Below are 16,082 nucleotides of genomic sequence, written 5' to 3'. Positions count from 1 at the left end.
AAGTGTAATATACGAAAAGCTGAAGGATATAATTTACCCCTTGATTTCTAGAATACCCTTGACAAGTAACCCAATAACATATGTCTTAGTTTTTATTTTATAACCAGATTCAACTTAAAGTGATTTTGATGGGAAAAAGGTTTAAAAAGTTGAACAAATTTAGTGATAGTTACAACTCACAAAGAAGATGGTGGTTGGAATAAGGCATAAACGATTATAATGAGAAAACTGATTTAACACTTTCTGGCTCTAATGAAACATGTGGATCCATTTATAATTTACTCATTTTCAAAGGGAGCCGTTAAACTTCATCATTACCTTATTACTTTAGTTTATCATCTGGTATGGACGACATTGATTCTGAAACAGAAATGATACGAGATCCACATAAAAAATATGACTTGTCTGGACATTGATTCTCAGGTCACCCAATTAACAAAATAACCATCCTGGGTGCTGATTCTAAAGTCACAGAACCAACAAAATAAGTATTTCTGAATGCTGAACCTGAAAGAGAAGTGAAATAAAACGAGTCAAGTTAGAATCCCATACTGTTAAGCAGCAACTTGGCCACCTAGGAAGGCCCCTACACGAGAGTCAAGTTTTTTATTTTATTTTATTTTTTATCAGAAGTGTCCAAGTCAGCTTTCATACATCCAATTAATCCCTAAAGACTCTGAAACTATCTGCCGAGTAAAAGCTCTAATGACTAAGGGTATTATTAGCAACTATGATGACTTAAATTCGGAAAACCATGTTAGATGCTCCCAACCAGGTAAAAGTTTTAGTGGTTAAACGTATAAGCAACCATAGAGACTTGAACTTGGAAGACTATGTTAAATCCTCCTCTTACTCTTTTAACATCAAGATGACTCGAACTTGAGAGATCATGTTAGATCCTCCTTTTATTTTTTTACCACCAGACCACCCAGCAGTGATTTAGAGTCAAGATTCCTAAAGTCACCCAACCAAAAAAATGGGTCATCGTAGACGTCGATCTTAAAAGAGGAGTATATTGTAAGGACTCCGATAATTAGTTGAGGTGTGTACAAGCTGGTTCGGACACCCCGATCACTAATAAAGATAAAATTGTACCTAGAAAATTTGCATTTGAATGGGACTGAAAAAGCATTTGACTACCTATTAGTAGGAGGAAAGAATGGAAGGAATACAAGGTAATTTTGTAACCTAAAACCATGAACAAACTAGTTTCTTCATTGGTCATGATCCTCAGCTTCAATTTCACCAACATTCTCAATTATGTTCTGAATACTTTGTTAAGGTGATTGGTATGCTGCTCTATATCATGCAAAACCATTTCCAGTTGCTCACTGCACTCTGCCAACTGTTGATTTGCACGATGAAGCTCTGCAGATAACTCCCGAATTTTCTTATCTTTTTCGTCCTACACAGAAAATTCATATTATAAACATGGGGTTTTCTTGATACCGTATGTATACAGCTTTGAAAGATGACTTAAAAAAATACAATATGAATGACTGCTTCATTTAACTATTCAGAAAAAGCAAAGGTATCCCAAGAAATTTCTTGAATGCTCCAACTGCATCAATAGTTACTGTTATTTTAAATCATTGGTTGCGAAAAACACATCACACTTGACAATCAAAACAAGATATCCTAATGACATGAGCTTGAAAAAAACAGCTGCAATTCCAGTGCCAAAGGCTCTTCAGTCAAATGTGTCTCCTCTTGCTAGTAAGGGAAAATAGTAGACATTCCCTACAGTTCAAGACATATTTTCCACCAAACCAGCGGAAAAGAAAAGCAACTCAAAGTAATCCCTATGATAAGATTGGTAAAAACATATACTTCCAGGGTAAACATTTCCATGTAAAAAAAGAGAAAATATTCATCATTTCTCTGCTTCAGAAACAATAACAGCCAGAGGTCTTTTACAATATTTACTACAGTTTTATCAAACAAAACCAGCTGATGTCAAAAGTTCTCGAAGAAAATAAGCACTAACCAAGCATGACACCATGATCATGTTCTTGCAATAATCAACAAAGTCAAAATCAAGTGTCTGATTAGAATATTTTAGGAACATCAAGTTAGGCAGACAAAAACTACAAGATCTCAACAAAACTTGCAGATCCGTCAGATTTTATTCACTTCCTAAAAGATAATTTGCAATCCATCAGACTTAATCTAATGCAGCATTACCATCTGTTCAAGCAGTTACAGAAAGTAGAGATTGTCATAGGTAATATGCACACAGAAAAAAGGGGGCGTAACACGTTATCTGATCATTTATGGCACCGGCAGCAGGCTTAAGACATTTATGCAGTACTTTATTCTTTTGGAGGCTTAAATACCAAGAAAGGACATTAAAGACTAGAAACAGAGAGATTGAAGAAAGCAGAATACAGACAGTGCAAAAGCGATGATGCTGTAGGACGAAGTATACAATGCAGAATTTGAACCTCACAGAAAGTTCAGCCAAGTCCAATAATAATGTTTAAACTGTTAATTACTTATTCATTCATTTACTGCACCTCAATCGATATGAGTTAATCACCGACAAACTTCCCTCAAGCCTTTCAGAGGTACCAACTGAATGGTACTAACTCATCATGGAGTAAATATTTATAAATTGCGGTGAAACAAAGACGCTGGATAATGCACAAATATATTTTAGTTTTCTCTTAAACAAAGAGAGAAATTAAACCTAGCAACCAGTGGCGGATCCAGAAATTTCTGTTAGGGTGAGCCAAAATAAAAACTAATTACACATTAATATTTTTGCCCATTAATATTTCTGTTAGGGTTGACCAAAATGTAGAAATTGTATATATTAATATATATATATTTTTTTTAAATTTGAGGGCTCAACTAGAGTAGCATCCGCCCTTGCTAGCAACTAACAGAAGATATTGATATAAAAAACATTGTTCCTCAAAACTTTTTTGTTTCCTATAAAATCATTAACTCATATATCTTCCATACAATAATGCTTATTAGCATTTGCTAACATCAAATACAGACGGTCAAAGAGCTAGTAAATTAGAACAAAATTTAAAGAATGATGCTACCAATTGACATAAATTATATGTACTAACATGTTTGGCCTTCCAAAGACAACATGAGTAACTAACCAGTGGTTGGGCCTGAACTGTACACTGACGACCCTTGCCAGAAGGAATTCCCAAAGGATGACTATACTCTGTTTCAAGTTTCATAACAACCCATTTCCCTGACTTCATCTTTCTCACCATAAGCATTGCCTGGTAACCTCCCTTGGCTTCCTTACCTCGAGTCTTTTAGTCTTCTTGTTATTTACACGAAACCCTTCTTTATTACAAAGAAACCTCCGACTGATAATTGACCCAGCACGACTAGAACGATGACAATTACCAACCCAGATAATAAATCCCACATGCTTAGCATATGTATCATAGTACACCATAGCAGCCTCTTCAGATTCAAACTCCATTCCTACATACAGCTCCAAACTCACATTTCTTTCATTCACAATCAACTGTCTTCCATCATAAAACTCTTATCATTTCTCCACCTTCAGTCATACAAATGTCTCTTCTAACTGTGCTCCCTATCATCTTGCCATCTATCTCAGCATCAGTCTCCAATTCAGCAAAATCTGAAATTACTCCATAATCCACATTCACAAAAGCAGTAAAATTCATTGTTCCACAAAAATACGAAGTTAGTCATATACTCATATCCCATCCCAATAAAAAATCACAAAAGTAATAATAATAATAATAATAATAATAATAAGAACTACACAAAAATGAACAAGCAGTCGATTAAAGAAAAAAAAAAAACAGCCATAAGCTCCCAACAATGAAAAGCTCAAAACGCCCTCCCAATTTCAATGAATGAAGAAAAAAGAAGAATCTCAAAACTCCTGTCATTGCTAAAAGTCACAGTCTATCCCACCATAAATGGATATCTTCCTATCCTTTAACGTGAAATAACTTTCTATTCCTCTCAATCCTTCAAAAACACAATTTTATTTTTAAACTGATTTCCTCATTCCTTTTTCTCCGTTCCACCCCATCAAGGGCCACTCTATCACTAGGCTATTCAGAAATTATGTCTTTACTTCACTTCTAATATCTATACCCAAAAACTTTTCTGGCAACTACTTCTCTAAACTCACAAAAATGTGCGCTTAAATTCACAAATATTATAAGTTTGTGAGGATTTCCAATTTTCATCAAAAACCCATTTCTCACTAACCAGATTACACACAATGAACAACTTGTACATCAAAATTAAACAATCTACCAAATATTATAACAAACTATAGCATTGGTTCACTGTTTACTCAATGTTTATAAACTAATACTTATCAAAATTACAAAAGAAAAAGAAAAAACAGAGAAATAAGAGGGGTTTGGGTATCCATTAAAATAACTTGCTTACTGGGTTTATAATGCTCTGATCTCTGCGTTGGTTGGTTGATTGTGAATTCGTTCTCAAAATGTTTAACAAACTTTTCTGGGCTCAGCTTCTTCACTTCTGATCAAGTGTTACGTGGGGCCAATCTTCCTGCCATTCTTACACTTGTCCACTCTCACCTCTCTGAAAATTCGTGGACGTTTTTAGTATTATATATATATTTCTCTTTTAGAAATAATTACAAAATTTGTAAAAAAACTTGATACAATTTGTTTCATTTGTGCTCATTCTTAAGCTTATAAGACTAAATTTTGTTGATATTTTTATTAGACACTTTAATTAAGCTATATATTTTTGGGAAAATGTTAGACAATATTATACTTTATTGGTCTTTGTTATTCATGATAAATTTTAATTCTCATAATATTATACTAATATAAATCATTCCCTCGTCTTCCAAATTTCAATGTATCCCTACACATTGATTCTTCTCAACACTGACCAAAAGAAAATTCACATTGTTTAGAAATAAAATTGATAGTTGTATTTCACCAATAATCTCCACAAGAACAAGCCCCATTTTCAAAGTGGTGGAACCTATTCCGATCCCTCACAACAATTTTTCTCTCAGTGATCTTAGCAATGAGCTTTATCATTGTGTGGCAATCATTGCATACTCTCAAGTTCTTCACAACCCTTAATGGAGTGTATGGTTTTGTTGAGATTAAACCATAGCATATTGCAAGCCTCTCACTGTGTATTGCCAAAGCCCATTCTTTTTCCCTGTCTTCAATATCATGCAATACCACTTCTGTTGATGGAGAATACCCTTTTAATTTTAACATTTGGTTCAACTCCTCTAACTTTTTGTAGATTTTTTCCCTTTGAGGGTGCCTTATGGCTCCTAAAATGAATTCATGAATCTCATTATTCACTTCTATGGAACTGCAGCCGGGTTCCTTTTGGATTCCCGCCTCCTTCATCTTTACCCTCATTTGTGCAGCTTCTTTCCACTTCCCTGTTGAAGCATATGCATTTGATAGAAGAATATAAGTTCCTGAATCTGCATTTCCGCAATCCAGCAGTGTTTTGGCAATCTGCTCGCCCAATTGAAGGTTTCCATGGATTTTACATATGGTCTCAACTGTAGCCGCAGCTATCCACACAACCTCGCACTAGATTGTTGAATTCCCAGATTAATATTTTCGAGGACGTGCTTATCAAGTGGAGTGCTTGTAAATACAAGTTATAATATATATATATGTATCATAATATAGAGATCATCCTTCTATATATTTATCTGATATTGTGAACACACTCAGCTGAGGCAGGAACTATTCATGCTCTTGGTGTTTAAAACATATGTCATTTTGTCATGATTGGCAATTTGATGGTCGTGTATGCTAGTGACAATTGTGTGCCTTTATTAAAATGGTAATGTTATCTATTTATGTAGGAGCTGGCTGGTAGAAACCTTCTGCTTCCGATACTTATCACTGTTATTTGCACATAGTAATATCCGTTTGTGTTTTTAGCCCTACCGACCTCATGTAACTATAAATTGTAGATAACGCACTTGATAGAGATAAAAATTCAATACAATATATGGTAGATGCCATTTTTATTTCTTGGACTAATAGTAGAACGTGCCATCAGGAGAATTAAGCTTACATATGTGCTCTGTTGGAATGGTCCATGCACGTTCAGTCGGTAATTATAAGGTGAAGTAGATGCCCATATTTGATGAAGTTGGTTGGAATTAGTGAGCTCACCGCATCAGAGAAAAACTGAAAAAGTAGTACATCAGATATTTACTATTTAGTAGCCTTCTCCTTGAGGACTTTAGGTGGATAAAACTCCATTGATAAATCATATGCAACTGTAGGCTACCCCTGACCCTGAGGGTAGACATCTAATTTGAGAAGAGCTGCATCAAGTCTGAGAAAAGAGTAGTCTTTGAACTCCATGGGTGGCCAAGAAATGGGAGGCTCAAGCAGAAGATCACACTATCATGTTCTCTTAAATTCAATGCATGATTTGCACTATAATGTATGATCCTTAAATTTAACGTATGTGAGTGTGGTTGTAAAGGTGGATTCATATCTAATGTCTTTGAGTACATATTAAAAACTGGATGAGTTACGCGAAAGGCGTCAGAGGAGTATGCTTACGCTGTGACCCTCGGACCGACAATGGTAATGAACAATCTAGAAGATCAACATTTACATCAATTGTTGCATTAATATGTAATGCCAGGATGCGGAAAACTTGTATGCGCAATCGAACGGTGGCAATTAATTCAACTACATGCAGCCATACACTAGGGGAGTTAATTTCAGATGCTGGTTTAGAGTAGCTTTTGGATCGGATAGCTATGGATCTAATTAAAGATACAAAAATGATATCCTTACAAAAACAATACAAAGAAGACTATAAAATGACATCAGTAAGAAGGAAAAAACAAAGAAAAAACTGAAAAAGAGAGAGAGGGAGAGAAAAATCACGAAGATGAAAGGTAAGAATTATCTTTATATATCTTCTTTATTTTTGTCTTTGTAAAAGTAGTACTGCTCTTAAAGATAAAACAAACACTGCGTCGTAATGCAATGGCTGATATGCAGGGATATCCTCCATATTAACTCGTGATATCGATTTTGACTATGAAGACCACATAACTTGTCCATGTCTGCAATAATTGTTGGAATATGCCAGTATACTTCATTTTATTTATGTAAAATCAATTAATAATTTAATATTAAAAAGTATTTACAATTATTAGAAAGCATTTATTTATTTTTAGATTTTTGAAAGAAACCCTATAAAAATATTGAGAACTCAGAACTCCCCTATTAAAGAGCGCATATAATACTGGTCAATGTCACAGAGTTAATAACATTTTCATCCTTGAGGTTTAAAGAAAATATTTGTAGTCCAGTTAAATCTGAAAATCCCATTCTAGTCCTTGTCAGACTGTCAGTGTAGACTATTAAACTAATGCTTTGATATGAAATGGCTATTGGCCTATTACAACCCCATTTGTCTTAAATATGTAAAATACAAAACTATGAATCCCTACCTTCAATAACAACACTAAAAGAATTCTCATATAAAATTTTATTTTATAATTTAATGTCCTTTATTTTTTTTCTTTTTTTTGTTTAATTCTATTTTTTAATTTTTTTAAATTAAAAAGTATTTTTTAAATTTCATTTTATTATTCTTAGAACATGTAAAATGACAAACATACCCTTATAGCGTTTGAAATTTTCTAACTACAGAAGTCTAAGAGGGACTATAATAACTTTTCCAAATTTTAATGGATCAAATATTTTATTCAAACCTGAGGGATGGAAATGTTATTAACTCCAATGTCACACGACGGAAGGGTGAATGACATTTTCCGACCCGAAGTCTGACGAATCTACATTTTCCGCCCTTAAACTTTGAAAAAAAAAAAAACATTTTCCCACCATTGTTAAACTTCAAACGTTAATTTTAACAGTCAAAGAGCATTATCATCAACATGGACAATAAATTTATTTATTTATATATTGTTGAACTAACCCTATTGTCTCTCACCTAACACAACATAAAAAAGGAAACAAAGTACAAAAAGAATTTTCAAAAAACTCCAGCCCCCAAGAACACGACCACCCTGAGGCTAGTGAAGGACCACGCAATAGTCGATCGCTGGTTGGCCGTGATTGAAGAGGCCGAATCCGATCAAGCCGTGACCGGCGACACAGATCGCGGCTTGGCCGTGGCTGGCAATGCCAAATCCGGTCAAGCCGCAAAACCTATGCAGCAACCTCCACTTGTGGCAATGTTTTTGACTGTGAAATTCTCATTGGTCTGTGATTTTATTTCAAGCCGCGATGTGATGTCCTCCATCGGTGACCACCTCTTTGGTCGTGAATTTCTCCTTCGTTTGTGAATGTATTTTTGTCATTTTATTTCGTTTTTTATTATTGGTATATAACTTTGATGTTGAATGAGTTTGAGACGATAAAGTTTACGATTTTTGTATATAATTCAGCGGATGACGTAATTTAAACAACTCTAGAATATATAAAGGACAACAGAAATAATATAATAAAAACGAATAAGCGGGCCATATTAAAGAAAATAGGACCCAATCACATTACCTTTTTTTTTAAAAAAAAATAAAAAATAAAAAATTATATATTTCTTAACAAATACAATAATGTTATACATTAATCAAACTTTGAGTGACAAAATATCATTCAGCCCACGACATAAAGGAAACAATCTCTAGAATATATATAGATGTCTTAATTGCGCGTGCTACATCTATACTTGTAATTAAATGATCATGTTTGTATGTATGTAAATTATTGACATCCACCTGTCATGAAAAAAGAAGAAATGCAAAAAAGACAAGAGTAATAATATAATAAAAACAATGTAGCGGGCCATATCAAAGAAAATAGGACTTATTATTCAAATTACTTTTTTAATTAAATAATTGTATATTTTTTAATAATTAATAAATACAATAAGTTTTTACACCTGAAAATATATGAGTGTATTTTACATTATCAAGTTTAGTACGAGTGTTTACATAATATACAGATTTACTGTTTCGTTGTAGCGTTACTTATTGTTGAAACCATTATAGTAAAGACTCTGATGCGAAGCAGTATAGATATAATTAATCCAAGTAATTAATTAGGGTGATATTAAGTAGAAATTAAAGCTAATCTCTAATGATAGGGTCGAAAGCTATATCTAAATCTTGTGTACTTGGGCCCCTACAAGCTTTATCACCGCAGAATCAAGAACAGTAACATCCATGTCGTCTTCTTCCAGGCACTACTATAAATTCTAGGTTTCGGCTCTGCGTTCTTCACAACATCACACCATCAAAAACCTTCTTTCATATCCCTTCCAAATTGAGCCCTTCCACTTTCCTCCTCTCTCTCATTACCATTGCCACTACCATTACCTCTGCATTGGACGATCCTTTGATCATGGAAGTTGCAGTGACGGATGGTGATGATCTTTTGAATGCTGAGCTGATTAAACGGGAATATAATAAAACATATGCTACAGAGGAAGAGGAGGACTATAGATTCGGTGTGTTTATGTCTAACCTGCGTTTAGCCAGGCGCCACCAAATGCTGGACCCGACTGCTGAACATGGTGTCAACCAGTTTTCTGATTTAACCACCTCAGAGTTCGCCCAACAATATCTCGGTCTCTTCGAGGCGGAACGGGAACTGTTACTCAAAGGCATTCCGGTAGCTCCAAATGTCTCCACTAACGCTCTTCCTGCCGCCTATGATTGGCGCCAGCACGGTGCTGCTACCTCAGTCAAAAAGCAGGTGCCTTTATATCTATATATATGAGGAGTACGTTATTTTATTATTAATCCCAACACAACGTATCGTAACTTAAACTTTTTGATAAGCAGGGGGGCTGTGGATCCTGCTGGGCATTCTCAGCAATAGGAGCTTTAGAGTGAGCGCATTTTTTGGCTAACAAGAGGCTTGAAGACTTGAGTGCCCAGCAGCTTGTAGACTGTGATCATATGGTGAGAAATATTAAATTATATTTCTTTTCACTCTCTTATTTTTTTTATTTTATAATAATAATTACTTATCACTCGTTTTTAAGAGTATAATAATTAATTAATTAATGTCATATAATTATGAAATTATATATCTTTTTAATTAATTTTACATTGCAAATGCATGTTTTGGCATTTTGCACTTGGCAGTGTATTCGGCGGTCTTCGACCTGTGACCGTGGGTGTAATGCCGGACATCCGCTTAGCTCCTTTCCGTACATAAAAAGTGCTGGGGGAATTGAGAAAGAGTCGGACTATCCGTACACTGGGAGAGTTGGTACCTGCAAATTCAACACCAACAAAACAGCTGCATCTGTAGATAGGCACGCCTTACTTCCCAGAGATGAAGATTAAATATCTGTCAACTTGGTCAAGTTCGGCCCTGTTTCAGGTAGATCTTATGTTAATTAATTAAATAATACTCATAAATTTTACCAAGTGAGTATGTTTAATTAATAAATGTCGTATATATAAATGTTGCAGTGGCTATAGACGTAGAATTCTTGAAAACATATAGAAGGGGATCTTCGTGTCCATCAATAAGCTGCCGTCCAGCTAATCATGCGGTACTGTTGGTCGGGTATACGTCTGACCGTCACTGGATCATAAAGAATAGTTGGGGAACTAAACATGGAGAGGAAGGATATTATTATCTCTTCAAGGGTCGTCTTACATGTGTGGTGAATCCTGCGGCTTTAATTGTCACTGCAACCAGAAAATTAACCTCTACATACCACCTCTGGAGGACCTGTGTCACTTATTAGTTAATTAAATAAATCTGGCACTGAATAAAATTCCAATAATCATGATTCATGATCATATCTGAGAGGAGTATCATGTTATTCCTCTTGCTGATCATATGTAAGTTAATTGTATCACGTGTGATAGAAGGACCGATTGTACGTTTTATTAAGAGTATTTGGCTAATCAACAAAGCATGATCAGCCTGATGGCTTCTATTATATTATACATGATGATATTAATACCAGCAATTGCATGCAAGAATATTATATAAATAACTCTTCTTCTCCTAAACGTATATGTTTATAAGTAGGGTTTATAATTCTCTTCTAATTAAACGTATCACTGTGCAAATGCATAGACAATTTGTTAGCTTGATGATATCCTCTATAACGGGAAATCATCTGGTACATAAGTATGCCGACGCCATGTCCTCCATGCATTTACTAAACGATGATAGTTAATTTAATTAACATATGCATGGTATGCAATCTCAGCAATGTAATATTATTGCTCTGAACACAAAAATACCTCCTTTTACTATGAATTAACCATTACCTTCGCTGCGGTTAGAAAAAGGCATAACCGATCTGTTTTTTTTTTTTTTCTTTTTTTTCTTTTTTTTCTCTCTCTGTTTTTTTCTACTAATTAAGTACCTACTTAACTTAAAGCATACGTGCGTCTAGTTTATTGTTTTTGAATAAAGACAATAAACTAGACAAACTCAACGACTGGCGTACTTGAGTGAGGGGAAGAATATATCCGGATCCTAAACAGCAATTTTGTTCCATCTAGCTATCTCTAAATTCATTAGTTTCATATATTATGCTGCAATTGCAAAACCTGGTGAAGTATGGTCCTCTTAAGCTTGGGTAAATAGAAAGAGCTACCTTCAAATGTGAGCGATGTTTCTGATGTTACTTCTCCTCTCTTTAGCCTTTGTTTTGTGAGTTTCTTAGCTTTTCTCGAATCCATTTCACCATTTTCTGAGCTCCCCCTTCTCCGACAAGAACCAGTCACCACAAGGCGTTCATGAAGAAAATGTACAGTAGTAGTAGAAAGGTTGATGTTACATAAAGGACAAGCACTCCTGCAGTTAAAATAATTCTGAACGGATAGGGACGTGGCCAGGATACCACATCAGAGGGGCAATTTTAATCATAATAAATTTTTAAAAATTATTGACAGAGAAAGATTCATATAGGATTGATCTAAAATAATATTATATAATTTATATAAATTTAATATTAAATTGTATATAAAATGTTTAATAATTGTAAAACCAAGTGATCAGATCACCAAGTTCAGTGATTCACAGTTAATTTATTTTATTTTATTTTGTAGGCCACTTAGCTCTCATTTAAAGTAAAGTTAATTTGACTTGGTTTTATTCTCATCATACTATAAATCCTAAACCTTAAAAAAAAAATCTTCTTTTTATTAATAAAATATAATGTAATTATATGTGCATAATTTACAAATTTCTCTTAACCATATTTCTTAACAAAAAAGATTTATATATTATTCCAAAATTTATCAACAGTTTCATAATTATCAATCAATATCATAGGATCAGTTAGATTGATTGTCAAGATATGAAAAGAGTTAAAAGAATGAGATGGAGATAGGAAGAAAATAATTGAGTTAATGTCATGTCATCCACATGTGACAATTTTATTCATATTGTTTCTAAGAGATGATATAGTCTATCCTTCTTAGAGAGAATAGGATAAGATGCCCCGATTATTTACTTGTGACCTTTTCAATTATATCTTATCTGAACCTTTATGTGACAAAGCATTCGAAATGTTTCTTCTTGGGAGCACAAAAGTTGGTCCATCGGCATCATTTATCAAATCAAATTGTAATTCTTCCAATTCTTCAACCAAAACCTATCACGTAAGTATACTGCTGTCCAGAAAACAACATTTTCAGATTCAATAAATCTATCCTTACAAAGAAGCTTACAAAGTGAAGGAAAAAACAAAGAAAAAACGGAAAAAGAGAAAGAGAGAGAGTGAGAAATGATGAAGATGAAGGGTGAAGGTTAACTTTGTATGCCTTCTTTGTAGGCTTCTTTATAAGACTAGCAATGCTGTTTCAGATTTAGCATGCAGTGGCCCTATACTCAGCACTAAGCACCATTTAGAAGAGACAATTTTGTTTCTTAATAAAAAATATTATAAGAAGTCATCTTGTTTTGTGCTTTGCTTTGGTATACACGACAATACTATACGGTCGGCCAAGAAATTGCCCTTGATATGATATACAAAATAATGCGGTGCAGCCTATGTACGGCGCTGCTCTTATAAGTGATCATTTTGAAGGCTAATAAGAAGCAGGATAGCCCACATTTACATGACAATCTAAGGTTTCAAAAGTGACCTGTTATGGCATTATAGAATCAAAAATGGCTTTTGGAGGCAGATATGCTTTTGTGATTATGGCCTTCTTTACAATTTTTATAGGAATTTTTTTATATCGTGAATTCTTTCTTGTCCCAGTCCCAACTGAGCTGTTTGGACCATCTGGGTATCAATGCCGCGACATATCTTGCAGGTATTGAACCCATATGATAGATCATGCACTCTTAACATTTTAAATTTAAGTTGGCTTATCTTTCTACTGCAGGGAAATTTATACAGTAGATTTTATGGAAGCGAATGTCACCTGTGGGCTTGATATCAATTGTAACAGATGGTACTAGAGAAAGCAGATGAGGCAAAGCGGAAGTAAGGTAAAGAAATATGATAAATTCAAGAGGCTAAAGCATGCAAGTTTTCATTTCCCGTCTTCTCTTAAAAAAACAAAACAAGGGTGATACTGAATTTCCAAAGTAATTGAAGCATAAGATGTAAATTTAGGTGTCATATTACCATTATAAACCCTAATATTTGGTGATATGTATTTCCTAATTTGACCTTTTGGGCATACATGTACAATGCTCTTCATGCTTAATTATATTAATTCAGGCCACTAACCTAGAAAAATTTATGGCTGTGTTTGTTTCCCTATTCAAAATACTATCATATCCAATCCTCTCAAAATACGTATTTGTTTCAATATTCTCAAAATTCAATCATATTCTATTCAACTCAACACATTTAGATTTTTTTAACCCCTTAGGTTTGTTAATTTAACTAAACACTCCAACAATAAAAGTTTATAAATTGACAAAAACACCCCCACCTACCCACATATTCTCGACAGCCGGTCACCACCACCAGAAGGTGGCTGAAATATGTCGAAATGGCGCACGACCAGCTGGATGTGGCCGATCTAGCCTTTTCCGGCCAAATCCACCATGGATCTGACCGAAAAAGGCCAGGTCTAGTCATCAACGGCCAAATCTTTAGCCATAAATCTAACCATTTCTGACTAGATCCGTGGTGGATCTGGTTGAAAAATGCTAGATAGACGCACTACCGACCAGATCCAATCGACTATGAGCCATTCCGAAGACTTTCGACCACTGTACGGTGGTGGCAGCTGGCTGTCGACATTTAATGGGTGGATGGGAGTGTTTTTGTTGATTTTAAAACTTTTATTGTATGGGTGTTTAGCTAAATTAACAAATGTAGGGGATTAAAAAATCATCTAAATATTTACAGAAAATGTTTTTCAAAAATTTGCCAAACATATTTTCAAACCAAATCATATTCTCGTAATAACAATCCAACTTAAATTTTTCAAAAATATTATTCTAAATACTCTATCAAACACAGTCATAATGTGCTTCTAAGGTAAATTGGTAATCAATGTAAGAGTAATACTACGCTTTCTAAAAATATATTTAAAATGCATATAAAACCCTAGTATACACCTCGATTGCCCTCTCACCCTTACCCATTGCATGCTAGATTTCAAACCTAGTCATGTAGATGCTTTGTATAATTTGGGCGGGCTGTATATGTGAAACAATTTAGAGAGCGTCTGGAATCAACGTAAAGCTAACCACTCATAAATAACAAAAAATAGTAAAGAGAAAGAACGCGCAATTTACTTGGTTCACCCAAATCTGGGCGCTATTTTCTTGTTCAATTGTTTTTTGACTAAAGGCTTTTAGTTCACCATTCATTTACTTAGTGGTTGTCTTTGTTTTAGACCTTTTCTTCCAATAATTGTTAACTTGAATTATATTTAGTTTTATATGATTCAGGATACTTCTGATTCAAGTTTATTTTGAACTTTAAACTAAAAGTGTGTAAACCAAAACCAAATTAAGTTTGAAATTGGGAAAAATAGGTGAAAAAAAGAAAAACCTAATTAAATTTGAATAGGGAAAAAAGGTGGAAAAAACTTATTAAGTTTGAAATTAAGGGAAACGAGTAAACAAAAAAACCTAATTAAGTTTAGAGAACTACTTTTGGTATTAAACGACGTTTAAAATTTTTTTTTTTTAATATGAAAAGGTATATTTAACATAGGAGGATATTAATCAATTATAACGGTTAAAGTCATTTCCCTTTTAATTAAACTATTAGACAAGTTTGCACTATGTGAAGAAGGATTCAATGTTGATGTTGAGTTTATGCAAATCCCATGAGGTCCAAAAAGTCTAATTTCTTATGGAGTAGTTCTATTGACACCCGTTATCGAACTAAACACACTCCAATTTTTTCCATATTTCATATAATCACAAGTTTACATTTATATTAAATTACTAAATTTATATTTAATATATTTTCATTATCAATATTTTTAAATGATTAGAAGCTGATAAGCATTCATAATATCTATATATTTGTTATATTTCCTCATGTTTTAATGGTTATAAATGCTTAAATCTTGGATTTTGATTATGTTTCGTATTTTGTGGAGTAGATTAATGAGTTAAATCAAATTGAATTCAAAATCTAAAGATTTGGAGAGAAAAAATCGGAGCTCAAAAAGAGATACATTCCAGAAGCGGATTTTGCTTAAAGCGTGGGCACGTCCTGTTTTCCCAGAATGTTCACAAAAGCAGTCAGCAGATAAAGCATGGGCGCGCCTTACTGGATCTGAGATTTTTGACCTAGGGTTACGAATTTGTTGGAGAAAAAGATATGTATGACAGCTGGAAAGATTTATTTACCCTTTCTTAATCTCTAGGATTTGCCAAGACTCCCTATTTTGGTTTGATTTGCTTTTAATTAGTTTCCTTATCTTGATATGATAACTATTATTAGATGGGTTATAAATAGGGAGATTATTCACAAGAAAAGGGACATCTATCTCTACCTCTCTCTCTTCTATTTTCTTTAGGCGTTCTTTTAAATTATGTGTAGCTAAATACTTTTCTTCCAACTGAAGGATAATTGAAGTTTTGGTTCTTCAAGGATTGTGAGATCTAAATAATTTTGAGTGTTATTTTAATTCTTTACTA

General features: G+C 33.9%; 1 protein-coding gene and 1 pseudogene across 1 annotated transcript; one reads left to right on the top strand and one right to left on the bottom strand.

The window, feature by feature from the left end:
- Positions 1 to 4,845: 4,845 nt before the first annotated feature.
- LOC116127077 (pentatricopeptide repeat-containing protein ELI1, chloroplastic-like) lies at positions 4,846 to 6,353 on the bottom strand. Its single transcript, XM_031412744.1, has 2 exons — positions 6,284 to 6,353; positions 4,846 to 5,542 (listed from the first exon to the last, which is right to left on the bottom strand). Exons 1-2 carry the CDS (start codon positions 6,351 to 6,353, stop codon positions 4,935 to 4,937), a joined length of 678 nt encoding a protein of 225 aa, XP_031268604.1. The 3' UTR covers positions 4,846 to 4,934.
- A 541-nt stretch (positions 6,354 to 6,894) lies between these two features.
- Positions 6,895 to 10,330, top strand: LOC116127068 (annotated as a pseudogene).
- The last annotated feature ends 5,752 nt before the right edge of the window (positions 10,331 to 16,082 follow it).

This window comes from Pistacia vera, unplaced genomic scaffold (assembly GCF_008641045.1).
Source record: "Pistacia vera cultivar Batoury unplaced genomic scaffold, PisVer_v2 Contig1045, whole genome shotgun sequence".
NCBI classification, from domain to species: Eukaryota; Viridiplantae; Streptophyta; class Magnoliopsida; order Sapindales; family Anacardiaceae; genus Pistacia; species Pistacia vera.
This window is presented reverse-complemented; position numbering and strand designations above follow the sequence as displayed.